Source organism: Phoxinus phoxinus (assembly GCF_949152265.1).
Source record: "Phoxinus phoxinus genome assembly, chromosome: 6".
In the NCBI taxonomy this organism is placed as follows: Eukaryota; Metazoa; Chordata; class Actinopteri; order Cypriniformes; family Leuciscidae; genus Phoxinus; species Phoxinus phoxinus.
The window spans coordinates 37,158,855-37,172,214 of record NC_136881.1 but is presented as its reverse complement, the minus strand read 5'-3'; the positions used below and the strand labels follow the sequence as shown (position 1 = coordinate 37,172,214).

At 37.2% G+C, this 13,360-nt stretch overlaps 2 protein-coding genes across 4 annotated transcripts; both read left to right on the top strand.

Moving 5' to 3' along the window:
• The first annotated feature begins 250 nt into the window (after positions 1-250).
• On the top strand, positions 251-8,179 carry cnn1a (calponin 1, basic, smooth muscle, a). 3 transcript variants are annotated; one of them, XM_079616467.1, is made up of 8 exons: positions 251-364; positions 1,227-1,465; positions 2,016-2,137; positions 2,634-2,700; positions 3,272-3,409; positions 4,915-5,031; positions 6,522-6,668; positions 7,382-8,179. In XM_079616467.1, exons 2-8 carry the CDS (start codon positions 1,349-1,351, stop codon positions 7,592-7,594), a joined length of 921 nt encoding a protein of 306 aa, XP_079472593.1. In that variant the 5' UTR covers positions 251-364; positions 1,227-1,348; the 3' UTR covers positions 7,595-8,179. The 3 variants fall into 3 exon arrangements, with proteins under 3 accessions (XP_079472593.1, XP_079472592.1, XP_079472594.1); XM_079616466.1 differs by having other exon boundaries at positions 297-392; XM_079616468.1 differs by lacking the exon at positions 251-364 and adding an exon at positions 482-522.
• A 1,810-nt stretch (positions 8,180-9,989) lies between these two features.
• pld6 (phospholipase D family, member 6) lies at positions 9,990-13,080 on the top strand. The gene is made up of 4 exons (XM_079616784.1): positions 9,990-10,107; positions 10,929-11,116; positions 11,198-11,421; positions 12,408-13,080. The coding sequence occupies exons 1-4, from the start codon at positions 10,054-10,056 to the stop codon at positions 12,668-12,670; spliced, it is 729 nt and encodes a 242-aa protein (XP_079472910.1). The 5' UTR covers positions 9,990-10,053; the 3' UTR covers positions 12,671-13,080.
• Positions 13,081-13,360: the final 280 nt, after the last annotated feature.

Below are 13,360 nucleotides of genomic sequence, written 5' to 3'. Positions count from 1 at the left end.
ATGAGATGCATCCCAGTGTTTAACCAGAAGCCCCTTCTTCTCAGAGTAATATTGCAGAAGGACAGGTAACGTTAGTTAAACTATTCTAAACATTAATTCATATAGTCACTGTAGCCTACTGCAGAAAAATTTCGTCGGTTTTATTTATTTAAAAAATCCTTACTATTGGTCAACCTTTACGTCTCTCTGTATGTTTTGAAATATTTAACAAATGAAAAGTATTAAAAAGCGCTTGTGACTAAACCTCGCAACTCCATTGGATCTCCAGACTGTCAGTCAAACCTCATAACTCCACCCGCCTCTATCGTGAATGAAATGCTGCACGTAATTTGGAGCGAGATTTCATCTTGTTTACAATATTAGGGTACATAAATAACTTTTTGTTTGCATAAGTAAGTACAGCGTTTTTTTCTTTACTCAATAAACACTATGTATAAAAACTAATGTTTTATGTATTTGAGGAGCGGAGAACAGTGTCTTAGTGTAGCATTTGTCATCGAGTCAAAGTCTGAAATAGCCTAGGTAGCACTTAATTTTGGCCAAATGTCCAAGGGAAAAAAACCTGAGTGACCGCATAGCTACAGTTAACTTTATAACCTGTATGTTAATCACGGACAAATCATGCATCTCTGATTCGACTGTGGTCAAAATCCTCATAACTCAATTTGAGTCAAATGTTTATATAGTGACTCGTGCAAGTGTCTGGCCATATGTAAATTAATTCAATCATGTAGGTTATTTCTTATTTGCTGTTTTGTAACTTTGAACTTGAAACTGTTTTTCCCCTGATAATTTGGCATGCACATTTTTTTTGCCCGCCCTGTTTTATAAAGGCCCACCGGTCTGAACATTTCTGGTCTCGCCCCTGGTTGAGATTCACTTTGAATTCTTTCTGTTATAAATGTCTACAAACACATGACATCTGTAGGACCATCATCATGACCAAATAAAGCGCTCAAATTCCATCCGTCTCCTTTGCTTCTCTCTCTCCATATCCAACATCATCTCCCTGCCCCTCTTGCTTAATTTGTTATTATTACTTTTTTTTTTAAAGTGTAGGCGTCGTCTTAAAAATGGTGAAATTTGGCCAGAAAATACAAACATACTTAACAAACTCTTTTGAATTAAACCAAATGCAGCGAAGAACACTTAAAAAACTGGATACTAGTTTGGAACGACATAAGGGAGAGACAATAATTCACATTTTTGTTATACTATCCCTTTAGAGCTCATCTGACCCCTGCCAGCAGTACATTCACGCTCATGATTGGTCAGACAGTCAAGAGGCCTCAGCCAATGAGCAGCAGACGTGTACAGTATGACACACGGACAGAGGGGCATTTAAAAGATGGAGGGGGTCAGAGCCGGACTCCTGCATCACAGACTCAACTCTACAGCAGAGACCATGACCACCCAGTTCAGCAAAGGACCCACATTCGGACTCTCTGCCGATGTCAGGAATAAGGTATGTGCACTTTAATATACAAATGCAATAAACTTGGAAAGGGCAAGTGTAATATTAATATTAGTAAAGATTTTAAGAACAAAATTGAAGGGAACAAAGGGAATTTCCAGTCCAAATGAACTGATTCACAAAAGAAGCATGACTTTAATTCGAGATTAATCGTTTTAAGAAAAAAACCTTCCCATTTTGGTACTGAGTTGCATAACATTTCCCAAAATATGCATGAAATATGTATGTTTTTATTGAAGCTCTTTTATGTCAGAATATCTAATGGGAAAAATTTGTCATTACAAGATTATTCATATATGGTTCACAGTGACAACATCTATGTCATGGACAATAATATCTACATTGTTGTTGTTGTTGCTGTTATTATTATATTATATTATTATAATTCTGAAGAGCAAAACTGTTACCTTAGTAGTCTAATAATGCATAAATAACTTTTTCCCCCGCAAACAGCTTGCATGCATAATGTTAGCATTAGGTTAGCAACAAATGAAATAATTGAAAAGCACTTATTTGACCTTTTCATCGCTTGACATGGCAGCTGGCACAGAAGTACGACCCTCAGACGGAGGAGGCTCTGAGGACGTGGATCCATGAGGTCACAGGTCGAACGCTTCCTGAAGACTTCATGCAGGGACTGAAGGACGGCGTGATCCTGTGCGAGTGAGTTTCAGCAGTCAAAGATAGTTAGTGAGATTTGGCCTTTGGCATTGGCCTGGTATCACAGACAGGGTCTAGATTAAGCCAGGATTAGGTCTTAATTCAATTAGGACATTTAAGTAGCTTTTATAAACATACTGATGAGCGTCTTGAGTCATAACACTGGCACTGACATATTTGAAGATATATCAGTGGAAGTTGCGTTCAGTTAAAACACCTCAAACATGCATTTTAGTCTGGGACTAGACTGTGAAACTGGGGGATTGAGAAAAATGTCTTTGCCAGGAAAGCAGAAAAGAATAAACATGTCACAAAAGGTGGTTAATTATCACAAAAAAACACATAAATAATAATTGAGATATAATTCAGAAACCACAAAAGCCAAAACTGAAGTGGATATATTAAGTCAAGGGTAAAAATGCAAGGGTCACACAAACACCTGCACTCATAACATATTTGCGCTTGGCATAACTGCTCTTATATGGTGTTCATCCACCAGGCTGATCAACAAACTGCAGCCTGGATCCGTTCCGAAGGTCAATCATTCAGCCCTGAACTGGCACAAGGTAGTGTGTATATCTGCAATGTTTGAATTTTGAGGCATCTCTTGCATTGCTCCTAGTCAGATTTGTGTGCATACTATGTTTGAGGGTGACTTCTTGGGTTTCATGTTATGAAATGGAAACCATTAGCCGAATCTTTGCCATTTTAAGAATGCGTTATGTACCGGTACTGTTTAACTCTGAGAAATGCTGAGAATGTAGACACTGTATGAGTGTACAGAAGTGATTTACTCTCTGCTACAGTCTGGATTTCTCTTTCGCACTGTCAAAGTGGTTATTGATTTACACTGCAAATAGTTACAGTAGATAAAAGAAACATGCAATTAAGAGTCTGCATTAGCAAGAAATGCAACTCGAGAGTCAAACTCATCTAATGAATGGACTATTTTACCTCATTAACTCTAGTCTGTTTAAAGTACTTCAACTGTAGAGCCGACCTACAAATACTATATTTCCAGGCATGGCATAGTAGTTTCTATGAGACAAGAAGATTTGGGAAAAATTTGGACGTTACCCAGAGATGAATCCATCCCTAACTTGCTAATTTATTTTCTGTCCCCTCAATCTCTCTTAGTTGGAGAATATTACTCACTTTGTGCGAGCCATTGGTGAATACGGCCTAAAACCATATGACATGTTTGAGGCCAACGACCTGTTTGAGGACATGAACCACACCCAGGTCCAGGGCACCCTCATCACTTTGGCTGGAGTGGTGAGAAAAACGAATAAAACTCTTGCACCTAATAACATCTACTATGGTTTCACTCACCACAACAATTGGCTGTCCCCTCAAACAGTGCCTAATTTAAGGGTATAGGGGTGATTTTGGACACAGCCCTTAGACATAGCTCTCAATTTAGTTAAAGGATAATTCCGGTATTTAACACGTTGAGTCTATATTGTAGTTTGTTTTGGATGAACAAGAGTGGTGGACAACATTTTTTTGACAATGGTTCCTCTCTCGAGTTTTTGACTATAAAAGAATTGGCCATGGACCCATTTAACATTGGAGTCAATGGGCATGTCCGAAAATGTCATTAAAACAACCTTTAACATTAGTTTTCAAAACTGTGCAACTCACCGAGTGATTAGTGATGTTAGTTGATGTTCCAGAAACAAAAAGTGTTGCGAAATACAGTTTCTGTCGTGTTTTATTCGTCATTTTGTTAAATCGCATTGAATTCTGTTGAAGGACTGAGTGCTCGTTAATATAAATGCGCTAACGGAAACGGAAAGGGGGCTGTTTACATTTGGTCGATGTAGTCTTTTTGCTCGCTTCCGTTTCTCATAAGGCTAGCGAGCAGAGCTCTTTACCGCAGTTTTTGACCGCACAAATTCTAACCATATTGAAAGACGTGACCACTGACCAGTGCAATATGAAGTTGAACTCGACTGTGACCGTGAGTGTCCCGCGAGACATAAACATCGGTTAACGCCATCAAGTGGTCGGGAGTGTGCTAACGCTTCAGATTCAAATATTGAGCGGAAGTTACACAGTTGTGAAGTGTCTGAAAAAATAGTTCCACTATAGCAAAATAAACGGATTGGAATCATATATTGCGATGATATATTGTTTATAATCATCAACGAACACCACTAACCACTCGGTGAGTTTAACAATTTTGTAAACGAACATTATTGGCTGTTTTAATGACATTTTCGGACATGGCCATTGACTCCAATGTTAAATGGGTCCATGGCCAATTCTATTATAGTCAAAAACTCGAGAGAGGAACCATTGTCAAAAAAATGTTGTCCACCACTCTTGTTCATCCAAAACAAACTACAATATAGACTCAAGGTGTTAAATACCGGAATTATCCTTTAAGCTGGTCTGAGATCAGGAGAAAGGCACATTGTCTACCAATGCTGAATACCAAAGTGTATAAAGGAAGTCAATGGCGTCTTGTTCATTAGGGTTGGCGCAGTATTTGCAGTCGTACTAGACGTGATCCTCCCATTAATTAAGACAAGGCGTGAACATAACAGATCTTGAGGATCATTGACAATTATCTTATCTTGTAAAATGTCTTTATACACAGAGTACGCGTGATCGCGAAAGTAAAAAGTGAGTACATTCAAAAGCGATAAGTTTAAATAGGCCTACTGATGTGAATATTTCCTCATCCTTATATGATCCAGCTTAAATGACCTGTAAATACGATCATAAATATTTAATACTCTTTCTGCCTTTTCCCATGTTCTCTTTTCTCCCAGGCCAAGACTAAAGGCTTCTACACAAAGAGTGACATCGGTGTGAAGTATGCTGCAAGAAAGCAAAGGAAATTCAATCCTGACAAGATGAAAGGAGGGGAAAACATTATCAGCCAACAGGTCACATGACAAATACTTGGAAAAAGACCTAACGTAAACGTAACATGCAATTTACACAGAAATGGAAAGGAGTCTAAACTAGATAAATATCAAGAGTATGTAAATTAACTATTTGAATTACAGTTGCATTTGATATAAATGAATTCCTCTGCAGCTGTGTAAGACAATAAACAAAGTTAACACTTTAATTCAATAGTTCACTTTAGACATTCAAACTATAAGTAACTTTGCAACTACATGTCAATTTATTCTACTAGCCTGAACCCTAACACCTAACCCTTACCTAACAGTCAACTAGAGTTAGTCGACATGTAGTTGCAAATTAAGGAAAGTTAGTTGACATGTCGTTGCAAAGTTAATTGTAGTAGTTAGTACTATAAAATGTCTGGAATCATTTGGTGAAATATGGTAATATTGTGACATTTTAAATAGCTGTTTTCCATTTTTTTTTAAATAATAATCTGTGATGGCAAAGCTGAATCAAGATCCTTCAGAAATCATTTTAATATGCTGATCAAGAAACATTTCTGATATATATATAACATTTCTTAATATTTTTGTGGAATCCATGATAATTTTTTTTCAGGGAATTTGATGATTTGAAAGTTTGAAATAGAAGTAGAATAACTTTATTAATGTCTTTTCTGTCTCTTTTGATTCATTTAATGGATCCTTGCTATATAAAAGTATGGTAACACTTTACTTGAAGGGGTGTCAGCATAAGACTGACATAACACCTTCATAATCATGACATGACATATTTTTTATGGATGTTTATGACAACTGTCATTAAGTGTCATTCGCTCAATTATGACATTTTTAATGCAAAAATATGACATTGTTTGAGATGTCTTTGTCATGAAACTTGACATAAACCAATACATCATAACCTGTCAGTGTCTTTGTCATAAACAGGACATAGCAGATTCATTATCAAACTTAAGAAACCACTTAGCTTTATGGGTTAACATTACATTTAACTACATTAAAATTCTACTTGAAAAATATTATAGTTATACACAGTTATAATGGCCGCATGACAGCCAATGTCAAAACCAACCACATGACATTAACAACATTAATGTAATGTTAACCCATAAAGCTAAGTGGTTTCTTAAGTTGGATAATTAATCTGCTATGTCATGTTTGACATATTTATGACAATTTATGTTGTCTTGGTAATGTCAAGTTGTCATTACCAAGACACTGACAGGTTATGATGTATTGGTTTATGTCAAGTTGTCATAGACAAAGACATGTCATATTTGCATTAAAAATGTCATAATTGAGCGAATGACAGTTGTCATAAACATGCATAAAACCTCCTTCATATTCATGATATGTCATGTCATGATTATGAAGGTGTCATGCCAGTCTTATGCACACACCCCTTCAAGTAAAGTGTTACCAAAAGTACATATTTTGAAACATCTTACAGACCCCAAACTTTTACACAGTATTAAATATACTATTTCTCATCTGATTCACAGATGGGCTCCAATAAATTTGCCAGCCAAAAGGGCATGACCTCCTATGGAACCAGACGGCATCTCTATGATCCCAGTATGGGCATGGAGAAACCGGCGGATCGATCCACTATAAACCTACAAATGGGCACAAACAAATGTGCCAGTATGGTGAGGGCACATGCTGCATGAACGCCAAAATCACTGTATTTATGAGATGACCACTCCGTTCATGTCCTTCTCAGATATCATGAGTACCAACACTCATGACAGCAAAATGAAATACAAGTGTGGCTTTATTGCTGATGGCGGTAAAATACTTTAACCCCTTATATTGGCATAGGCAATGGCCACAGCCATTACATATTTAAAACGGTAATATCCTATACTAAACCTAAACTAATCTTGACAAACTATATATAATTTGAAAGCTTACAATCTCTAGTTTACATATTTGGTGACTGATTTTCAAAATAAATTACAGAGGTTTTGAAAATATATATTTTATATAAAATATGAATAATTAAATTTTTTACATTGTACATTTTCATAAACTCAAACTTCTATAACTTTTTTTCTGTTGAACTTTCTTAATTTTTGTTCACTTCTACAAAAATCTGCCAAATGTCTTCTTTAAAACAATCTTACATCTATAATCCAAAGCATTCTTGAATTACAACCATTTAAGTTCGGAATGTGCATTTTCATGTCTATATAAAAAGGGGGGGGGGGGCGCTTAAGGATTTAATCACACTATTAATTAACCTCTTAAAAAGTGCTGAGTAATTCAGAAAGTAGCATTGGCTTGAGAGTTCAATGCCCCAAAAATAGAACAATTGCAATATATTTAATATATTATTAACTACGCCTTTGTCCTGTTGTAGGCTGGGATGTTTGCTCTTGGCACGGCAAGACAAGTGACGGAAAAGAACGTGAATCTAGACCCGGTGGACTCGACCACAGTGTCTCTGCAGATGGGAACCAACAAAATGGCGTCTCAGAGCGGCGAAACTCCGATGGGAGGATCACGTCTAGTGTACGACCGCAAATACTGCGCCAAGCCGAATGAACAAGACGCCATTGACTTCCTTAATTAATGCACTTTGGTATTCAGCATTGGTAGAGAATGTGCCTTTCTCCTGATCTCAGACCAGCTCAGCTAAATTAAATGATCATCTTTACGTGGATGATGTAGGGATACATTTTCTCTCCCTAATTAGAAAAACAATTAAGCTGCTCTCCGATTAGTTTAAAGCGGATCATCTACCACACAAAATCTTCTAAACTCCAAATCAACTTGTTTAGGTGCTTCATTATGGATCAGACGTAGTTCTTTATATTCCTTAAAATTGTATGTAATTGGTCTTTAGTCTCAGAATATACTGGATCATAAAAAGTTTAAAATGTTAATGGCGATTGAAAATAAACAAAAGACGATCAGTTAGTGCCTATAGGTGGGGAAATGACTAAGTCTTAAAACGAACGAAGATGTTGATACAAAGGTAATGAAAGTATAAAATGGCTATGTTATTGTTATTGTTCTGAAGTAGGGTCAGGACAAGACCCTGTCCTCTACATTTGGTGTCTTGTCATCCGTCATTAATTTATATTCTTTTGGATCATTAAAGGTACACTATGTAATTTTTTTCCATCTTGCAGTAAAAAAAAACTGCATGCATTTGTGGAAGAACATTGTTTTGGTTGTGCTTTAGCTCTGCGTGACTTTACTTTCAATGAGCCCAGCTTTCAATGAGCTTAAACATAAAAAACAAACTTTAACATTAGACTTTATGTAATAATACCGTCTATGAATAATGCCATATTTTTTTGCTTTTCGTCAGCTGGTTTGTGTTGTTTTTAGTTCTGTTTTGCCATAATTAACACAAAACACGCTCTCTTTGAATCGTGGCGACATCGTGTGGTGAACATGTGTCTGGTTGCCTGGAACTCACTGAGGTCTGAACTGGGACATTTGATTTGGGATGTTCCCACGTCCAACCTCGTCTGGGACGCAGCATAATATAATATAATAGACTTAGTGAATAAGGGGGAGACAGAAACACGTTTTGGAAGAAGGATTAATGATCTATGGACTCATTTGTTGTTGATTGTTTTTAAAGTTGCATAGTGTACCTTTAGATAAAAAATGTTTTAATCATTCACACTAATGTCTGTTCAGATATATGTTCAGAATATACACCTCTTGTGTAAGTATTAGGTAAGTGATGTAATGTTCAGAGGAAAGTGTGAAAGCATTTGAGCATTTGATACACTTTTGATCTTTTCAACCTGTGCTTGCTTGTCTGCTTATGTGAATTGTGACATCTGTTTATTATTTAGTGTTTAAAATGTCTCAGCAGAAAGAAACCAAGATGTCTTGACAACTGCATACATGTTTTTTGTTTTGTTTTTGTCACAAAAAAATGCTTGCGAAATAGAATAGCATTAAAGAGAAATCTTTGGCCTACTTTCTGAGAAGTAACGAATATTTCATTAATATTTTCTTAATAGATGCAAACACATGGTGTCTTAGTTCTATATTGTTTTATATAAGGGCATCCTTAAAATATCTACTGACAAGTACATGAATGATACAGTGTTTGATATGGTCCCATAATATTGAATGATATTGTACCATGCCATCCTGTTATTCCAAGGCTATTCAGAGAGTCGGCCTATGGCATTGCCTTAGTTAAGTAAGAACATGTCCATATGGTACCATTTCCAAAAAAACATATTTTATATGGTACTTTTTTGTCAATTTTCTTGTCGATTTGCCTCTGCATTTTGAATATAAAACATATTTTATAATAGCCTAGATAATAAACATTTGAACAAATTAATGTGTCCTCTATTTTTTACTCTGTGAAAATCAGTGAATTTGTTGTGTCACAAATCTTCACTAGTAAAGAGCATAGACAGTATAGGTAAAGAGAGCCACTGACACACTTTAAATGGTCTCTGCGAGGGGCGGGAACACATTTTTTGATGGGAGGTCCGACTCATTCATTACAGTTTCAAAGAATCACATTAAAAAAATGATTCAGTGAATCGTTTACGCCGTGACGCAAAAACGATCACCACATGTTCACCGCTTGTTCATGTGACACTGGTGTGCTATGTGGCTGGCATCATGATGTCTATGGCTGGCATTTACGAGCAAGACTTTCAATAAACATTTGAGCATGCTGCTGTTTGCCTGTTACAGTTTCTCTCCCCTAAGTTTATAACATAAAAGCTAATTTTGTCTTTAAACCAAAGAATATAGCCTACTAAAATGTATTTACATTTTTGGGTGAAAAAGTCTTGCTCGTTGGAGTAAAATTATATTTATTAAAACCAGCGCGTTGAAAAAAAAAAGATTAATTCAAGTAATAAAACGCCGGTTAAATCATCAATTCAATCCAGTACTAGTCGTACATTTTCGCTCTTTGAAAACATGTGGGAAAGAAAGTTGTTTTATTCGAGAACCTCGTGAGCCGATTCGAAGCGAGTCCCATTTTGTGAACGTGTTCAACCGATTCATTTTCATCCAACTCACAAGAACCGAACTTGCATGTGTTGCTTTATGATTCAGTGTCACTTGAGCTCGGCAGACATGTACCAACAGGTAGCCTATATTAAACATTCTCAGATTGTGTGCTATAAATGTATTTTCGTGCCTGGATAAATGACAATATGCTAACAAGTACAAGTTTAATTTATCATATTAGTCGTTTTTCTGAATCGCGACCACGAGCGTCAAATTGTAAGAGAATCCGTGTTTGCAGTTAGCTTCAGACAGTTAACGTTACGTTCAACATTAAACAACAGTGAAACACGTTATTGTACTTTCCTTTGACATTTATGTCAATTATATGAAAGCCGCAATTTAAGGTTTAATTGTTACATTTTGGAGATTAGCATAAACCGGCAAGAATGATCATTGATTAATTAACGCTTAAATTTTTTACACAACCCTCTGGAATACTTGCTTCTCATTGGTCAATCTGTGATCTAATATTTTTGTTGAATGAACTATTATTGTCACTGCCAACCGATTTCTCATATAGCTGTCTATCTATTAAAATACATAAATTGACATGACAAAATATAACATAAATATTGTTTTGAGTTGAATTATTTAATTAGACAGAATGGTGCCACTGACCAATTACAAACAATTATTCCAGTGTAATAATTCATTATGCATGGGTCAAGATTTGTGTGGGTGGGCACCGCCCATGCAGGATCTGTCCCCCCTGATGACGAGGGCCCTGATTTGCAATAAGGACTGGCTGGTTGTTTATGATCCCAACTGTATGTGGCTAATGAAACGGTAGAACAAAAAGTTCAGGAATGTACAGTCTTTATTACTTTTTTTTGTTCCTAAAGTGTAATTCAACGCTGCTTTACTTTTCTAATCCGTTCTTACTCTGTGTGTATTCTCAGATGTCATTTAAAGAGCTGGTGAAAGTGCTAGGGCTGGGAGCCGTAGCTTTGGTTCTGGGTGTGGAGTGGTTAGACTGGCTGACGCGGCGTCTGAGAGTCTCTCGCGGGCCCCTGAAAGAAGTCCTGTTCTTTCCTTCACCCCATGTCTGTGTCGAGCACCTGTTCACACGCCATAGACGTTTCCCCTGGTAGTTTGGTCCACTTTTTCTAATCTAAATGTGTAATGATGTGTAAAACAACTCATTTCTCTTGCTTCTTTCGGCCCTCAGTGCATGCCCCCTCCCGCATGGCATTGAGACGTCCTTCTCCAGGCTCCTGGAGCATCTCCTGTCCGCACGGACGTCACTGGACCTGTGTGTGTTCTCCTTCTCTCACATGGAGCTGAGTAGAGGGATTATCCTCCTGCACAAACAGGGAGTCATTATACGAGTCGTTACGGACAGAGACTACATGACCATCACTGGATCTCAGATCGGCACTCTCCGTAAGGCAGGTGTGTATGTATTATTAATGCTGCATTTCAAGTATGCACTTACTACTGATAATAGATACACAGACATGCTAATGTGAGCTTGTAAGATATATTTGCTGCTGCATATATATTAGAAATGCATAAATCCCATAGCAGATCATGGCAGGTGGAGCTGGGGAGGTAGAGGGGTTTAGAGAAACACTGATGGCGCACTGCAGGACCAGTTTACAGCGAACACTGACTTTTTAAATGTTGAGCAAGCAATCTCATTACCTTCAGGATCCGCAGAGGCCAATCGGCTTGTGCCGTGTATTAACTGTCATTTCTTGTAGATTGCATGTAAAGGACCGATCAGACTGCGCCCTCTAGAGTTTCATGACTAAACTAAAGTTTATGCTGTATGTTTATGTCTGTGTGTAAATAATCCTCTAGCCAAAGTGTTATTTTAGTCCTGAGCGTTACTAAAATATATATATATATATATATAAATATACACAGAAATGTCTCTGACATTTTCATTACTCTCTCAGGCCTGCTTTACAGACCAGAATGTAAAATTTGGTATGTTAAAAATACCAGAAATGTTCAAATTCCCTCATATTTACAGGTTTTTAATGACTAAGTGAACCTCATTATCTTATTTATGGGCCTGTCCTCATAACTGTGGTATGCAGTATGAAATGATTTATTGTCAGAACTTGTACGACTGGTAAAACTGTCATTCATACCTAGATTGCAACAGCGGCACAGCTCGCACATGTTCTGTCTGGCTCAACCTTTGTTATTTCAGCACACACACTGCTGTAACTTCTGCAAGCCCTCACACCCAGGCTTCTGCAGACTGTGAAACTCACGGCCTGACGCATTAGTGCAGAATTAAAGGAGCTCTAGATGATTCACACACGGCGGGGTGGCAGATGTTTATAAATCGCATCTGTTGTTAATTTGCAAGTGGATTTGGAGCTAGTTGATAGTTTCCCATCTGTTTGCTTTCACCTCTGTTACAGGCATCTGTGTGAGGCACGAGATGAGCGCAGCTGTTCATATGCATCATAAGTTTGCATTAGTGGATGGCAAGAAATTGATCACTGGCTCCCTCAACTGGACCCTCACCGCAGTCCAGAGCAACAAAGAAAACGTCATGATTACAGAGGAGCCGGCGCTCGTGCAGCCCTATCAGCAGGAGTTTCAGAGGCTGTGGGAGGCCAATGATCCGACCAATCACAAACCTCAAACCAAGTTGAAACCTATTTTTGTGATTTCTGACTGACTGACTGACTTGTTTTATGAAAAACAATTTTTTTTTTTTTTTTTTTTTTTTAAATAGCAATTTTCATATTTGGTTCAATATGATTATTTATTTCTTTTCTTAAGTTGTGCCCTAATTAAAAACTAGTTCAAGTAGAATCTGCTCAAATAATCCATAGCTCTGCTTATAAACACCTAGTGTGGAACACAAGCTGAAACCTGTGTGTGTTTTATAGCCATGCTTTTGATTGCTCAATTCCAGATGGCGCTCGCCTTTGTGTTTCTCTTTTGTGAGTAGGAGATTTTAGATAAGCTTGCTTCTGTACCTACTGTATGTACCTGAATATCACATAAAATGAGAAATATCTTTCAATAAAAGATATAAAGAGACTTAATGTACTGAAGGATTTATTAAAAGAAATAATAATTGACTATTTGTGTTTGCATTTATAGTAGGCTACTCTATTGTAGTACAAGCAGCTCAAGTGTTGATACTTTTACACTTATATATACAATGGCGTAGATTTGGTTTGAACATTGGGGGGTTTTTCATGTGATCATGGTATAAATATTGGGGGGGTTGTAATGCATAGATTTAAATATTGGGGGGGGGGGGGGGTATCTCCCCCCAACCCCCCCCACAAATTACGCCCCTGTATACATTGTTTAAATTGTTGCTTGCTTTAGTTGGGTAGTATTTTGAAAAACACAA